We start from the raw sequence: 15,036 nt of genomic DNA on the forward strand, positions 1-15,036 counted from the left end.
GTTTGTTTGTGGGTGTTGGGGTTTGGATTTTTTTCCCCCTTCATTACCTCTTAAAACAGATTTTCCTGAGTTTTAATAATAGCATTCACTTTGTTCATCAAGAGTCTCTGCACTTATTCTGAAGCAATTAAGTCAAAATTGAAAACGAGACTTTTTTTAAAGCATCAGCTCACAGACCCCTTTCTCCTTCTGTCTTTTATCTGGCAGTTTTTATTTGTCCATACTGTGGTTTCTCAGCAAGCAGTGATGTTAGCTGAAGTATCTCTTACAGCTGAAATGGCTTTAAAACCCCAACATTCTGGCACGAGAACTTGCCTTTTGTGGGGATGAATAAGGAAAAGTCATGATCTTGTGTTGGGTGTTGGAAAAGGCATCTGGCTGTCACTGTCTGGAAGGACAGTTTTTCTTCTTTCCTAGCTCCTGGAATAGGAATCAAATTAAGAAAATAAATACCTTGTTTCCTACTCTTTGTGTTTTCTTGGGTGTAAGGCTTCCTTTTGTACAGCTGAAAGCCCTGTTAGCACTTCCCTTGTCCTTGAGTATTTGGCCAATTTTATTTTTCCCCCCTTAACTGAGACAGTGGATAATCTGTGTAAGTTGGTCACTTCACCAGTATCTTGGAACTTTAAATTAATTAGAAAAATAAGAGCGAAATCCTTAAATGACATCTTACTTTCCATTACACTGACAAATGAAGACACTTTGATTCTCTTACTTTGCTTTGTGGCAAATAATTGATGACATTTTTTACTAGTGTTCAGGGCTCACATTTTTCTTTATGGTAAAGATGAAAATGAAATCATGTAACACAAACCAATTTTTTCCTGTGATTTGTGAGGAATATTTCAAGATAAAAACAATTATGTGTGTGTCCTCAGCTTTCTGTGTTCAGCCCTTCCCCAGCTCTGTGGGCCAGTTCTGGTTTCCCTCAGTTTCTGAAACGTGGAGCTAGTACTTATTTTCAGTTATGGCCAATGTCTCCTATAAAGATGACACATAACTTCTGTATACTTCATATACACCTCTATAAACTTAATATAATATCTATAACTTCTGCAAATGTTGTCCTTGAGGAGTGAACTTTTCCCTTGGGTGCCCTTTGGAGGGTAAGGCAGCCAAGTCTCCAGAGCAGCTGGAGCAGTTCTTTTTAGCAATAACCTGGTAAATGCTGGTTTCTGTTGGTTTTGTAAAACATCCAGTTCTCCCAGGCCATACAGAGTGTGGGATGGCAGTAATCAAGTCACCCACCTGAAATGTTGTCTTTGCTTAATTGCAGAACTTCACAATACATTTTTAACGTTTGTTTTCTCTGTTTAGCTCTTCTCACTGATGGAGATGAAACCTCCTATTTCCCGAGCAAAGATGATTCTCATCACAAAAGCTGCCATTAAAGCTATTAAGGTAAAGTACAACAAAACAGAGATGAAACTGTAAGAGCAGCAATGTTTTATTATTTCACTTGTAAGTAAATACTCAGGATTTCCCAATCTCAGCTTCGGGGATGGTTTATTCTAGTTGCTGTTAAGGCTGTTGTCTAGAAACAAGTGGGTGGTGAATATCATCCCTTGGTTTTGGACTAGGAGCAAAATGCCAGCTTGATTTTTTTGAGTCGTTGCTTTTTCATGCTACACCCACTAGAGTGTTGTGATTTTTGTGTGATAACACTAAATATTGCAGGATGCAGCTGCACCTTAACATGTGAAACCAGGGTGGATTGCATAGAAAGTGAATCGCTAATACTTGACAAGCTCTGTGCCTTGCGTGCACACTGACACACTTCTGCCTTGGGTCTGGGTTTCCTGCATGGAATATTTTTCTCCATGCCTGACTAACTCAAGTTTGGGAACATCCTGCTTTTTAGAATGTGACTGCAATGTTCTGTTGCCTTTCTGAAATGTTAGTAAGCACAAAGAGTTAAAATGCTTCTAAAATGATGTGCTGCTGCTGAGTAGATGGTAAATTAATGGATATATTTATTTTCCAGCTCTACAAGCATGTTGTCCAGATTGTGGAGAAATTTATCAAAAAGGTAAAAAGGAATAAAAAAACCCAAGTAGATTTATTGATAAAGGGATCTGCGTGCTTTACTAGATATTACTAATAATGCTAGTAAATAACCACAAAGGCTTCTGTTACTTAGGGATTGAAGGAGGAAATCCTGGTTTGTTAGGATTTCACACTTTTTGGTATCACTTTGTCCATATAATCTCCATATGTGGTTTTCCATAATACATTAGGAGCGGGGGAAAGAAGTAAATTGTGAGATTTCCCATCTTCCCTATGCAGCAGCTGGGGAGGAACCTGGAGGTGCTGAACTTCAGATTGGTTGTCACTAAGACAATACGTATTTCCAGAGAATGCAGTGTTCATGCTTGCCTGGGCATGAAGAACAACAGGCTGGAATGCAGAGCTGTGTTTCAGCCTGAGAGCAGATTTCCTGTGAGGCTCTGAGGGGGATGTTACCTTGTGGTGTCCCTGCCTAACGCAGAATTCCCGTGCTGTTTGCAGTGCAAGCCAGAGTACAAAGTCCCGGGCTTGTACGTCATCGACTCCATTGTTCGGCAGTCTCGGCACCAGTTCGGAACAGACAAGGATGTTTTCGGGCCAAGATTCTCTAAAAATATTACTGCCACATTCCAGTATCTGTATCTGTGTCCATCTGAAGACAAGGTAGGACAAGCACGTCGCGAGTGTTGCTGTGCATTGATGTGGTGCCTCCTTGGTGCTTGCACTCCTGTGACGGTGATTTGGGGATTCTCTCTGACCCTGGTAGTGACTGTTGCTGAGAAGGATTATCAAAGGCAATAGTTAAATGCAAGTTCAAGTTCAAAGATGTATTTTGTCTGACCTCATCAGTTTTGTTTTGCCCGTGCAGACACTTCAGCAGTGTGTATTACTGTGCCAAAAGTTTTTCTTCTTGACGCTCCTTCAGGAAAGCTTCCTCTGGAAGGCGGTGTCTGCCACAAGAAGAAAGTGTTGCAGGAGAAGCTTTGATTTTGTAGGCAGTGGCTGTCCTGCTCAGAAATGTTTTCTAAGAAAATCATCATGTTCTGCTCACAAATGTTTTCTTAGAAAATCATCATGTTGATTTCTTTGGTCTTTCCCAATCCCATACTCGAATTTCATTGGTGCTCTTCACTGTCAGGGCTGGTCTAAGGCCTCATTTTTCTTAGTTCTGCTGTACTTGTTGATAGAACAGAGGCTCAGAAAGTGGTGTGAATTTCTGATGGTCCAGAGAAGATGGTTTATGTGACCTCTGTCAGAACAGTTTTGAGACTCCCAAGATCCGTGTGTTTTAGAAGTTGCCAATTGGTTTCCAGAAAATCACCTGCTCCTTTTTTCTTTATAAGAGTGAAATACTCCTTTTCTACCCAACTTCCTCCATAACACTCTAAATAAGCTTTTGAAAGGCTTGGATGCTCTGTAGTTTTTCTAATGTGGAACATTTAGACCTTCAGGCATTGAATCTGATATTCTGGAGCTCCTGGGTTGATAGCCTGTGAAACAGAGTAGTCCCTTTTCCTTCCTGTTTCTGTGTTAGCATTTTGTTCATCTAAACGAATGAGACTGTCCATCTCCTTCATGGCACTACTTGATACAGAGAATATTATTATTTATAACATGCTTGTTTTAATGAATGTCCAGTTCCTAAACAAAAAAACCCTGATCTGCACATACACAGCAAGTGTGGGTAGTATCTGAAGGGGATAACTCTTAACTTTTTTTTTTTTTAAACAGCCTTTCTGTGAAATTAACGTGTGACTGAAAACAAGAGTATTGCATTTGCCCATTTTTTGGCCTTTGTGTAATTTTCAAGTCTTCTGGAGAGATAGAATACCCAGAGCAAGAAAATGCTGCTGTTTTAAAGTTAACTGTTTTTCAGACCAAAATGTTCCTTAAAAATAGGCATTTCAGGTTTCTCTGCAATTGATGTTATTTTAGCAAACATTTTGTAAAATTCTTTAATCATTCAGGTAGAGGTGGATTTACATGGGTGTATATAACTGAGTCACAGTGAAAGAACCGAATCAATTCACTTGAAGTAAAAGGTACTTAAAGCTTATGTATGTGCAAGTGAGTGACTAAGTCTGCAAAAAGGACAGCAATACAACGTGTGTTCTGACTTCTACCTTCTTGCATGTTCCAGCTGAAGCAGCACAACTACTGAGACATTTTTGTTTTAATGCTGGGCTAAAGAAGGAAAGGCCGATTTCCAGCTTGTTCCTGGAAGCTGCATTGTTCTTCATGTCAAAAAAAAGAAATGAGCTTAAAATAACAGCTGACAATCAGAGATTCTAAATTAATCATTCTGCAGTGATCAGTGAGGATGTTTCTCACTTGCTTTCCTCATCTTTTGGATAATGATGGAGATGCAGTTTCTGGCCTCAACACAGAATTGATTGGGTTAGGAGTAATACCAAGCGAGGATCCCTCAATCTGACTGCAGAGTGTTGTGGTAGCATTTTCTGGTCTAATTGTCCCTCTTCATGAAGGCTTTCCAGCTCATCTTCATTTTCTCTTTTTGGTCACATGGGTTGGTTGTTTCATCCCTTTGTGACCATCTGTGAAGACACGGGGCTGAAATGATGTCCTGGATTGTACATCACACCTGCATTTCTGACTGGCCAGAATAGTTTTAGGGAGATGTCACAGATTGCTTGGGCAGGGAAGTAAGTCAGCAGTTTTTATTTTTGCCAGTTCGAAGGTGTTGCTGGCCTCTGTCATGACACAGGGTTTGTTAAATTGGTGTGATTGTGTCATGTGCTGTTCAAACCTTCTCTGCATACAGAAGATAAAATGGTGACTTAAGGAAGCTGCATTCAGCATTGGTGCTTCCTTTTGTTTCAACAGAGTAAAATAGTTCGTGTCCTGAACCTTTGGCAGAAAAATGGAGTATTCAAAATTGAAATAATTCAACCTCTCTTGGATATGGCAGCAGGAACTAGTGCCACTGCACCCATGGCAGAGAATGCTACTAACAATGAAGGTAGGAATGACATTTTACCTTCTGCTCTCAAAGGGCAAGTGGCAATAGCTTGTTTGCTTTCAGCACCAAGTGCCTGCTCTTAGTTCCAGCAGTGACATAGCAATAAATTCAGCTTTGTCACAATGGGCAGCCAAACTCATTTTAAATAAATGCTGATACTGTACTTCAGAAATTATCGGCATGCGAATACTGACTTGGGAAATACCTGAAATGCTTATCGTGTATGTGCATGTGTACATATGTATGTGCACACTTACAGGTGACTTCAGTGTCCCCTCTTAGATACTATGTTCTTCTTTTGCTGTGAAATATTTTTATGTCATTTCTGAATTTTATAATTCTGATGTTATTTTTTAATGCCAGAATCCAGGTAAGTAGGTGGGATCTTGGGTATTAAAGAGCTTCATCTTCCTTTGAGTCAAGTTAGTAGCTGAAAGCAGCAGCTGTCAGCGTCTCAGTGTGCAGCCCTGCAAGTCTTGAAGTGGTGTTTCACGTCCAGGTTCTCAGACAGAACGCTTGTGCCTGGGATTTTGCACGGGCTGCTGGCTGAGAAGCACTGACCTGCAGAGCACAGCAGTGCCAGCCTGCCCACAGTGCCTGCACTGACCTATTTAGTGCCACAGAAAAGCTGGGAGTGAGGTTACGGGGAATATGCATTCCACAATTCCCTCTTTCTCCGGAGGGCTGCTTTTTGGCTCTGCACTCCGTGTTCCACACTGAGCTTTGGTAACCTCCTTATTTACTGTGCACATGGAGTAGGACTGGGAAAAGGGAATGGAGGGAGTGAGGTGTGGTGAGAGACAGCAAAACAGCGATGCACAGCAGCACCAGTGAAATCATCTCCAGCTGTGTTCAGCGAAGTGTATCCCATTAAGGGTTTTATAAACCTGGCAGGGGCAGGGAATGCCTTGGCATCCAAGCCTGGGGGCAGAGTGGTGCCTGTACAATTGAATTTTGGGACAGGTGAGGGGCACTGCCTGTCCAGCTTTCTCTCTCCTCACTGGGGGTGAACAGGCTGGCTGCCTTCTGCAGAGATTTTCAGTGCAATTATTCAGATGCACCAGAGGGGATCATTTGGCCCTGAAATAAATATGCTAATGAATAATAATAAATACATTAATGCATTATGTGAAGTAGAGTCTGTTTATCCCATAAAGACAGAGAGAAATGCAAATTTTCTCCCTTGAGCAAGCAGATATCCTTCTGAATATATACAGGAAATAATTTGGGAGTTACTTTGTATTTAAAAACAACACATACCTTTTTGCTTTATTTTTATGTTGCATTTCACTTCTGGGAAAGTATTATTCAACACATTTGCCTGTGCTTTTGCTGCCAGTCAACACTGAAGTTATTTGAAGTGCAAACAGAGGAATGGCTTTAAAGGAGTTGCTATTGCAAGGCAAACATGTTTGCTTAGTGTTTCAAACTAAATATTTCTATCTGTGGAGCTTTTTTTAACTCACTCCTTGGACAGCTTCATTATGTCCACTAACACAGATTTGCTAAAGAATAGTTACTTACAGTATGTAGGAATTGATGGGATTATTGCTAATTTATGTGGTACTGGCAAGATGTTTATTAATAAAGGTGTTGTAATGTAAGGCAAAGAGAATGGGAACACTAATAGTATGTCTTAAATTGTGATCTCAGTTTTGCAAAGCTCAGTGGAAATGGGAGTCTTTTCCTGGAAAAATGAGTAAATACCACTTTCCTGGTGGGAGGCTTTATCCATCAGCTGCAGGTGTGGCTTGTGCACGTGCAAAAGAGACACGTGAACAAACTTTATCAAAGAAGACTACCTGTGAAGTAATCCTTAAAAACCTTTAATTATTGCTAGACTTCTCAGCAAAAGTTCAGTTACTGGTGGAAAATACTGAGAGAAACTCAGCTGCTTTTCCCATGAGCCATGAGATGGTTGATTTGGATCAGTCATGCGAAAGGATGAGCCCAGATCTGTGGAAGCAGAACCACCACACTGAGGGTATTGAAGCTCATTGGCTAATGCTGTTTGAGTGAGAGCTTTTCTAAACCTGCACAGCTACAAATGTGGAGCTGGGAGCTAAAATTCCGTATGGGACCAGCTTTTTTGTCTTAGTGCATCCCAAGTGCAGGTGTGAGCAGTGACCAGAGCAGTTCATAGCAGCATGAACAGAATATGCAGCTGGGGTGGTGTAAGTAGGTCCTTTTGGGTTAAATAGGGGGTTGTAGCCGGGCACTTGCTGTGAGGAGCAAGAGGAATGTTCTGGAGTCATGCAACCCTTTCTGTGTTCCTGGGAAACCCTCAGGTTCGCCGCCCCCTCCGGCCAAGGTTCCCTCGGAGCCCCCTCAAGTGACTGCGAACTCAGTGCCCAGCGTGCCGCAGCTGCCCAGTTCTGATGCCTTTGCAGCTGTAGCCCAGTTGTTCCAGACAACACAAGGACAACAGGTAACCTGCTTATGGATTCCCTTTAGCTCCAGTCTCTGTGTGAAATGAGGGAGGAAATGGTGGAATTGATAGCCTGGATTTGAAGCAGAAGAGCTTCCCTAAGGTCTTCAGTGGAAGACTTGTAGGAGTTAAAGTATTTAAATTCTTCCATCCAGTAATTTTGATATTTGATGATACTCAGTTATATGTTCCTAAATAATTGGTTATGAATTGATGCAGTAACAGGGTTTTCCAGCACAGGTGGAATATCTGGAAGAAAATGGGGAATTTTATTGTTCAGTCCACTTAAATGTTTGCAGTGTTGAAGGGCCTGAACGCTGCAATGTTGGGATCTACTGAATTTTGCCACCAGCGTATTTAAAAAGGGACTCTTGGTCTTGGTGTAAATGCTCCACGGTTCAGTCAGGTTGTTGGTGTGTTTGTCCCCTGCCACAGCCTGTATTGACATAAAATCTATCTCCTACAGCTCTTTCAATACTTGGTGTTTATATGAGAACGTACACGTAATACTGTCTTACGTTTCTGTAGCTCCAGCAAATCCTGCAGACCTTCCAACAGCCTCAGAAGCCCCAGTCACCGGTCATAGACAACACTGTGATGGCTCAGGTTCAAGCTATTACTGCTCAGCTGAAAACCACAGCAGCACAGCCCCCAGAGCAGAAAGCTGCTTTCACAGCACCTGAGCAGAAAACATCATTTGACAAAGTAAGTCTTGGTTTGCATTTTCTGAATCTGAAGAACACTGGTTTTGGACAGTTTTTATTTTGTATCGGAATACAGATTTCTATTTTTCCCCAATTCTAATCTTGTCTTTAGCTTCAGAGCTTACATATGTTGTAAGACTTATGATAATAAAGATATTTTGGCTGCCAGTTGTGTAAGATACAGAAAAAATAGTTGTCCCAATGTGATTTCTTTCAGAAGTTGCTAGATCGGTTTGACTATGATGATGAACCAGAAGCAGTGGAAGATTCAAAGAAAGAAGATTCAGCTCCTTCCCCTTCAGTGTCTCAGCCGGCTTTGTAAGTTCTGTGTCATAATAAAACTAAGGAATCTTTGTCCTAAGACATTTTTAGGTTAGAAAGTAGATGAAAATTCCAAGTTAGTTCAGTGTTTAACTGCTACAGTCCAAATTTAAAACACTGTCAACAGTTTTTGGTGGGGCGATTTTTGTGTCTTGTTACTTTGGTGATCTGGTGTAGATCTGTGTTGCCTCATAGATGGAGGACTGTGTTTTGTAGAGAAAAGCTCAGTTTTGGTTACAAGATGAGTTCCGTGTTTTTACTGTACAACTGAGTGTGTCAGGGCATCACTGGATCACTTTACTGGCTGGGGAAAAGCTGCTATTCCAAACATTGTGGTAGTTTTAAGTATTCAAGAAGGGAAAATTGGCTTTACAGCTTTATGTTGGCAAACATTCAGTCCCCACTCAAGCAAGCTCAGACTCCCGTTTCCCTTTTGCTATGCATTATGATAAAGTCTGGAATGACATGACCACATCCCAGTTTTTTCCACAGGACCTCTCTCTCATTCAGTGCACAGGCTGGATGGTGCTCAATGCCGGGGTTAGTCCGTATTTCTTTTTTCCCTGCTTCAGTATGTGGCCCCATGTCTTACTCTCTGTATCTGCATCTAAACCCTGCTCTCAAAACCAGAACCACTAACTCTGTCATCAGCTTTCTGACTGTGTCTCTCACCTTGAGCACTTTATGTCCACAAGTAGTAGTTCATTTAAGTGCCTTTGAAGGAAATTGCTAGTATTTGCCTTAGAATACAGATGGAACTGTGGAGTACAGAAAGATGAGGTAGCTCAAACATAACCACCGCTTGTGTCTGCCCAGCTGGAGGCTTGTGGGCATGTGTATGTTCTGTTGGTAGTACTTCAGAGCCTCTGTCCGTAGTACCTCACAGCTGTGCAAGATGTCCCTGAGGGTGGAATTCCAGTGTTCCCAATCTGGGCATGCAAGCTGAGTAATTCTCTCTATAAAATACTGATATGTCCAGAATCTTCTCAGAATTGTCTTTGAACGCTGCAAAGTTCCATTTTCCGTCACCATGAAATTCCTTTATCCCCCTGACATCCTGCTGAGTTTCTTGCACAGGCTGCATCCTGCAAGCAGGTCCTGTTACCTGCACAGACCTCCAGAATTCCCTGAGCACTGTCCATTCTGTGTGTTGAATCAGGAAGCGATGGGCATCGCTATGATCCTCACGTGATACACACCCCCTTCTCCTCTGCCCTATTTCCTCCCGAACCAAAGTATTTTCTTACAGCAGAAGTACAGCCAGTTTCTTTTCCTTGAGGAGAAAAGCATTGCTTCTTTTGTTCCCACAAGAGGAACCGCGAAGGAAGAGAATTAGCCTAAGGCAGAAAAGCTTCCTGAAATGTTTCTGTAGGCTGAGATCTTTAGCAAGCTCATATAAGTACGGGGGGAGAGAGGCTCTAACCTTTCTGTAGCATCTCTTCAAATGTGAAAGGACTACTCTTTGAGTGGAGGAAAGATGAGGAACCCACTCTTTCTTCCTTTGCTTTTTTTTTTTTTTTGTTGGAAATGGGATCATAGTAAAGATAATTGTTCTGTCTGAAGTAACAGCAAGAATGTGTAAATGTGTATAGAAATCTGTAAAATAAAGACAACAAAATCTGTGCATCTACTGACTTGTCTTACCAAAATATTCGTGGTTTTAGTGGGTTTCCAGGAGAAGGCATGCAACAGCCAGTATTTCCTCAGCTCCCAAATATGGATCCTTTTCAGCAGCGGATGATGGGAATGCAGCAGGATCCGATGCGGCACCAGGTAACTCCAGGTTTTTCCCTTGTCCCCCTGTTGTGTTTTCTATCCTTTGCTGTTTTCTTTGGTGCAGAAGTAAGGAAGTGGTTTTCCTGTTGGTGAAGAGTGAATGTGCTTAGCCCTCCATCTTCCCAAAGAAACGTATTTTTGTTGTCTGTCCTAGTCAGGCTTTGAAGGACAAGATTGTTACTTCTACACCCTAATGCTTGGCCTGCTTCATCTTTCCCCCTTTTGTTGAGACTTTTGAGCAGACATAAAACTTTACTTGAGCCAGCTGGGAAAGCAAATGTGATTTCTTCTCCTAGCTGGAATTCTATGTGTTTTTCCTTCTCCCAAGGTGCCGCTCCCTCCTAATGGGCAAATGCCAGGTTTTGGTCTCCTGCCTACCCCTCAGTTCCCACCCATGGCTCAGCCAGTGATGCCTCCAGCAGCACCAGTGCAGCCGACTTTCCAGTCTCCTTTCCCAGTCCAGGCTGAACCACACCTGCAGAAACCCCACCAGCAGGTGAGCAGCCGTTACAGTGAACAAACCGACTTAAATGCTCTCGTACGTGTCTTTCGCGAATGCGTGCGGATTGTCCTGAGCAGAAATGTCAGGATGACCAGGACACGGCCGGCTACGAGGCTGGCTCTGCTGGGAAGACAGTTGGATAGCTCCAGGACTTAACCCCGTTCCTGTCTCCCGTGTACTTCAGGCTTCTGAAAAGTTGCGGTAGGCCTCACTTTGCCTGGGATTTTGATGATGGAGCAGGATTCACTGACTGATCTTAAGGAATAAAATCATATTCTGTGGAGATGATGCAGGTGGTGCTGAAATAGGGTAAACTGTGGAAAAGCAATAATTAGCAAATTGAAAATGAGAATTGTGTAAATTATTTCCGTGATGTCTTTTCAGTGGCTGTATTAAGTACATGCAATACTGGACCTTCTCCCTGTTAGCGACCACAGAGTGAAGCTTTTGAGTCACGTTACTCTTTAATTTCACACATTTGAATATTCAGTGTATTTTTAGTGCTGTTAATTTAGTCTGAGCATAAGAAGAAATAAAATGCTTGTGCTGCTCGCCCATAACGCCAGTCAACTTTGTGTTTTAGGATATGGAAGTGGAACAGCCGCCCATTCAGGAGGGAAAACGGCATGTTTCTGACAGTAGGAAATCAAGATCTAGATCTGCATCAAGGTAAATGAGTGAAAGTTCTTTTAGCGCAGGAAAGAAAAGCAGATTAGCAACTCTAAGATATATGAATCTGTGAAAGTCATCTCCCTTCCAGGGAAAAATTGGTGTCTGTGCAGTTCTCTCTTAATGGGAGAGAGTAACTTCCATGCCTGTCAGTCCAGAGTAAATTTTAGGGAGGCAGAATGTGATAGTGAATTTTGCCTGTGCTCTAAAAACACTTTCCTTATGAAAACATTTGTGATCTGCGTGCTGTGGGACTTTGTGTGTCACATCCCAGCTGACCGAGCAGATCTGGGTCCGCTCTCCACTTAGTTGCAAGTCTTCCTCCTTGCGGAGTTCCACATGATTTCTCTGAAGGCTTACAAGGTCTTCCACACCTGGAGCGGTTTAGAACTTGAACAAGATGTAAAATACAATTTCAGTGGCAGAATTTATTTATAATCTCCTTTTTAGCCATTTTTTGTAAAAGCACTAAATATTTTCCTCGTTGATGCAGGTGTAACTTCTTCTGTGTTGAAGTGGACACAGTTTTGGTGGTCAGCTTCAAGACAAACTTAATGGATGATGAGAAATTGGAAAGGAATCAGCTGTTCAGCTGAAGTGCACCAATAAGCTACCGCAGCAATTTACTGTAGTTCTAAATGCCTGTGAATGAGCTTGGATTGATTTATTCCTTTATGGACAGAGCTCTTCGGGTATTTAAGCAGTTAACTGAGGTGGTGTGTCAGTGCCGGGGTGACAAGCACTGACCATCCGTGACTCTGGTCTCAACAGGTCCCCCAAGAGGAGACGCTCGCGGTCGGGCTCGCGCTCGCGGCGCTCGCGTCACCGCCGCTCCCGGTCGCGCTCCCGGGACCGGCGCCGGCACTCGCCCAAGTCCCGCTCCCAGGAGCGGCGCGAGCGCGAGCGGGAGAGGGAGCGCCGCTCCAAAGGCCTCCCCCAGATCAAGTCAGAGACTGTCAGTGGTGAGTCTGCTCCCTTCGTGGTTGTGTAACTCTGTGTGTTCCAGTAATGCCATTTTCTGGGTGATAGTTTCAAAGGTTTTGTGTTCCTTGGATATAATGCTACTTGTTGTGGTTTCCGAGGCTCATCCAAACAGAATAGAAATTAACAGCCTTGTGATTCCTGGTAGGAATTTCACCGCACTTCCTGTACTTCCTTTACTCATAACAGACAGTTTAGCATTTTTGGAGTATCTCCAAGTTAGAAATATCTTGGCTGTAAAATGAGAAAAGGAAATACTGAAACCCCATGTTCTTATTTTCCTTCCTTTGAGACATATAAGGTAAAGCAGATTGAACAAAAAGAATTTGAGTTAATTGTAGATCAATACAGTTTTTCTAAGTATTCAGTCTTCTGTGTCTCTCCAACCTGAAGGGGAGCTTTGACCTGGAAAACACACAGGCTAATGTTTGGATTTCTGAAATAATCCTGGCTTTGCCAGTGTTTATAGACCAAACATAGTAGTTGTCTTCTGAATATTCCTTGGGAGTGTGGAGTCTTCTCCAAGGTCATCAAGTGCAATAAAAACATTCTTTCTTATATACAAGAGACAAAAACCTGAGCTATTTAATGAGCCAAGACCTGGTGAATGACAGTCCCAGGGGTGTAAAGGCCTGCGGAGCCCTGGTAGCTGTTCAGTGGAAGCTACCTGGCAGTGCTGTGAGATGTGCTGCTTTCCCAGAGTCTGTGACATTGGCTGTCAAAGTTTGCAGTTCTGTATCTCTCAGCTGGAAAATCTGGATGAGTATTAAGCGTTGCTGCAGTCATCTGCAGCCAGTGGGATGCCTTGAGCTCCTTCCCTGGTTACTACCCTGAATTTAGCATGGGCTGAGATAAGTGTTGGTTATCTGTCCTGTAAGGAGCTTGTGTCAGTAATGGCTCTGGCAACCTGTGCTAACTCCTGGTTGTAGTTTGCAGTACCACACTCTGGGTAGGACAGCTCGACAAAAGGACAACGCAGCAGGATGTGGGAAGTCTCTTGGAGGAGTTTGGCCCCATTGAGTCGATCAATGTGAGTATAAGGGGTGCAGTGAAAGCCGCTTTGATGTGCTTGGGTGCAGAACATCTCTGCAGGCTTCTGTGAGGCAGAGTTATTTCTGACACACTCCAAAGAGTTGGGCTCTTGTTTCCTGTATGTTGTGCTTTCAGTATGTACACTCAATTCATGTGGCTGAGTTACACACAAACAAGAGGGAAGCTGCTTTGGTTTCCTGCAATATAAAAATGCTCCTGAGGTAATACAGAAGATTATCCCATTTTCATAAAAATCCTGCTTTCTCTGGAGAACAAGGAATGGCAAGTGAGGAGGTGGCTGCAGAATTACATCCCATGCTTCTGAGTTCTTTGGCTGCTTCATTTTATTTGATTATAGGAATGTGGACTCTCAGCTGGTGTTCTTGCTGCTCTTCTGTCATTTTAGCCATAAACACGGGGAACGATTGTTTTATTTTGCTGTATTTAAGGATATTTTATATATAAATTATAGCTGTTCCGGTAACTTCAAAAATTTCATTCATTCAAACAAACGAAAAGAAGTGCCTAGTTTTCTTCCTATTCCCAAATTTTGTAAAACAGCATAGGAATTTTTTCCTCACATTAATTACAAGTAAAAATTATTCCGAATCTGGAGCTAGAACTGAATGTGAAGGTGCAGCTGGCAGAATGAAGGGGGATACTAGTGTGCATTCCAACAAAGTAACTAATTGCCAGACCTTAGGATTTACATGAACACTATTGTTCAGCAATTTGAAAGGATTAAATATGCAAAAATCAGCTGTATTTTAGAGTTGTGGAAGTTTTCAGAAGTTGTGGAAGTTTTAGTTCACTAGAAATGTGTATTTCCAGAAGATAGGGGCTTTCTTAGCCTCTTAAACCAACATCCCCTTCCATACTTCCATAGCCCCTTTTGGAACACCCGCTGATGTCCCATTTTGCGGTAACTGAGCATTTGTGTGTTGTTCACTGGTTTGTTACTTGCAAAATGAGCTTTTTCCCTTAAACCCCACCCAGATGATACCGCCCAGAGGATGTGCCTACATTGTCATGGTGCACAGACAAGATGCCAACAGAGCCCTCCAGAAACTGAGCCGAGGCAACTTCAAAGTCAACCAGAAATCCATCAAGGTACTGCTTGGAAAATGTCAGGCTTTCCAAAGCTGCTGTAATTACTGTCATCCTGTCTCGTCTGTGCTGGGCTTTGGGGGGTTGCAGACGTGTATGTGTTCTGGAGATGGTATTCTGTAAAATTCTGAAAAAATACGGGAGTGAACCGGTTTTTGAGAATTGCTGTTCCTGGTCTGTAGTGGGATTTTCAGTGGAACTTGTATCAGTTTCCTTGAAAGATTGCCAGTAATTGTCTGTTTAATCAGCAGAAATGGTGTTCTTTTGCTCGTTACAGGGGACTGGCACTGTGTGTTTCTTGTTGCCAGTTATTTGTCTCATAACAGAGTTTCATTGCATCTGATAACCCTAAAAGAGTACTAATAAATAAGGAAGTATGCATCAATTAGTAAACTTCTTTCTTCTGTAGAATGTCATATTAGTGTGACACTGTCCTCCAAAGGGAAATGGAATTAACTGTAGCGGCTGGGGAACATCAGAGGAAGCTGGCTTTATACATTTTTACAAATGGTGTGCAAGAGTCAAGCCA

The 15,036-nt window shown here is 42.4% G+C and overlaps 1 protein-coding gene across 3 annotated transcripts in view; it reads left to right on the forward strand.

Annotated features, from left to right (window-relative positions):
- The window catches only part of SCAF4 (SR-related CTD associated factor 4), a 31,010-nt gene that overhangs the window by 6,487 nt on the left and 9,487 nt on the right, over positions 1-15,036 (forward strand). For 2 of the 3 annotated variants that reach the window (XM_032094280.1, XM_032094287.1), the window contains exons 2-15: positions 1,318-1,401; positions 1,985-2,029; positions 2,509-2,670; positions 4,852-4,987; positions 7,276-7,415; positions 7,944-8,120; positions 8,337-8,437; positions 8,933-8,980; positions 10,105-10,213; positions 10,545-10,712; positions 11,302-11,387; positions 12,159-12,349; positions 13,298-13,398; positions 14,397-14,510. In XM_032094280.1, coding sequence (XP_031950171.1) covers positions 1,318-1,401; positions 1,985-2,029; positions 2,509-2,670; positions 4,852-4,987; positions 7,276-7,415; positions 7,944-8,120; positions 8,337-8,437; positions 8,933-8,980; positions 10,105-10,213; positions 10,545-10,712; positions 11,302-11,387; positions 12,159-12,349; positions 13,298-13,398; positions 14,397-14,510 — 1,662 coding nt within the window. The remainder of the gene's footprint in view (positions 1-1,317; positions 1,402-1,984; positions 2,030-2,508; positions 2,671-4,851; positions 4,988-7,275; positions 7,416-7,943; positions 8,121-8,336; positions 8,438-8,932; positions 8,981-10,104; positions 10,214-10,544; positions 10,713-11,301; positions 11,388-12,158; positions 12,350-13,297; positions 13,399-14,396; positions 14,511-15,036) is intronic. The other variant, XM_032094295.1, reaches the window with a different exon arrangement.

This window comes from Corvus moneduloides, chromosome 2 (genome assembly GCF_009650955.1).
Source record: "Corvus moneduloides isolate bCorMon1 chromosome 2, bCorMon1.pri, whole genome shotgun sequence".
Classification (NCBI taxonomy): Eukaryota; Metazoa; Chordata; class Aves; order Passeriformes; family Corvidae; genus Corvus; species Corvus moneduloides.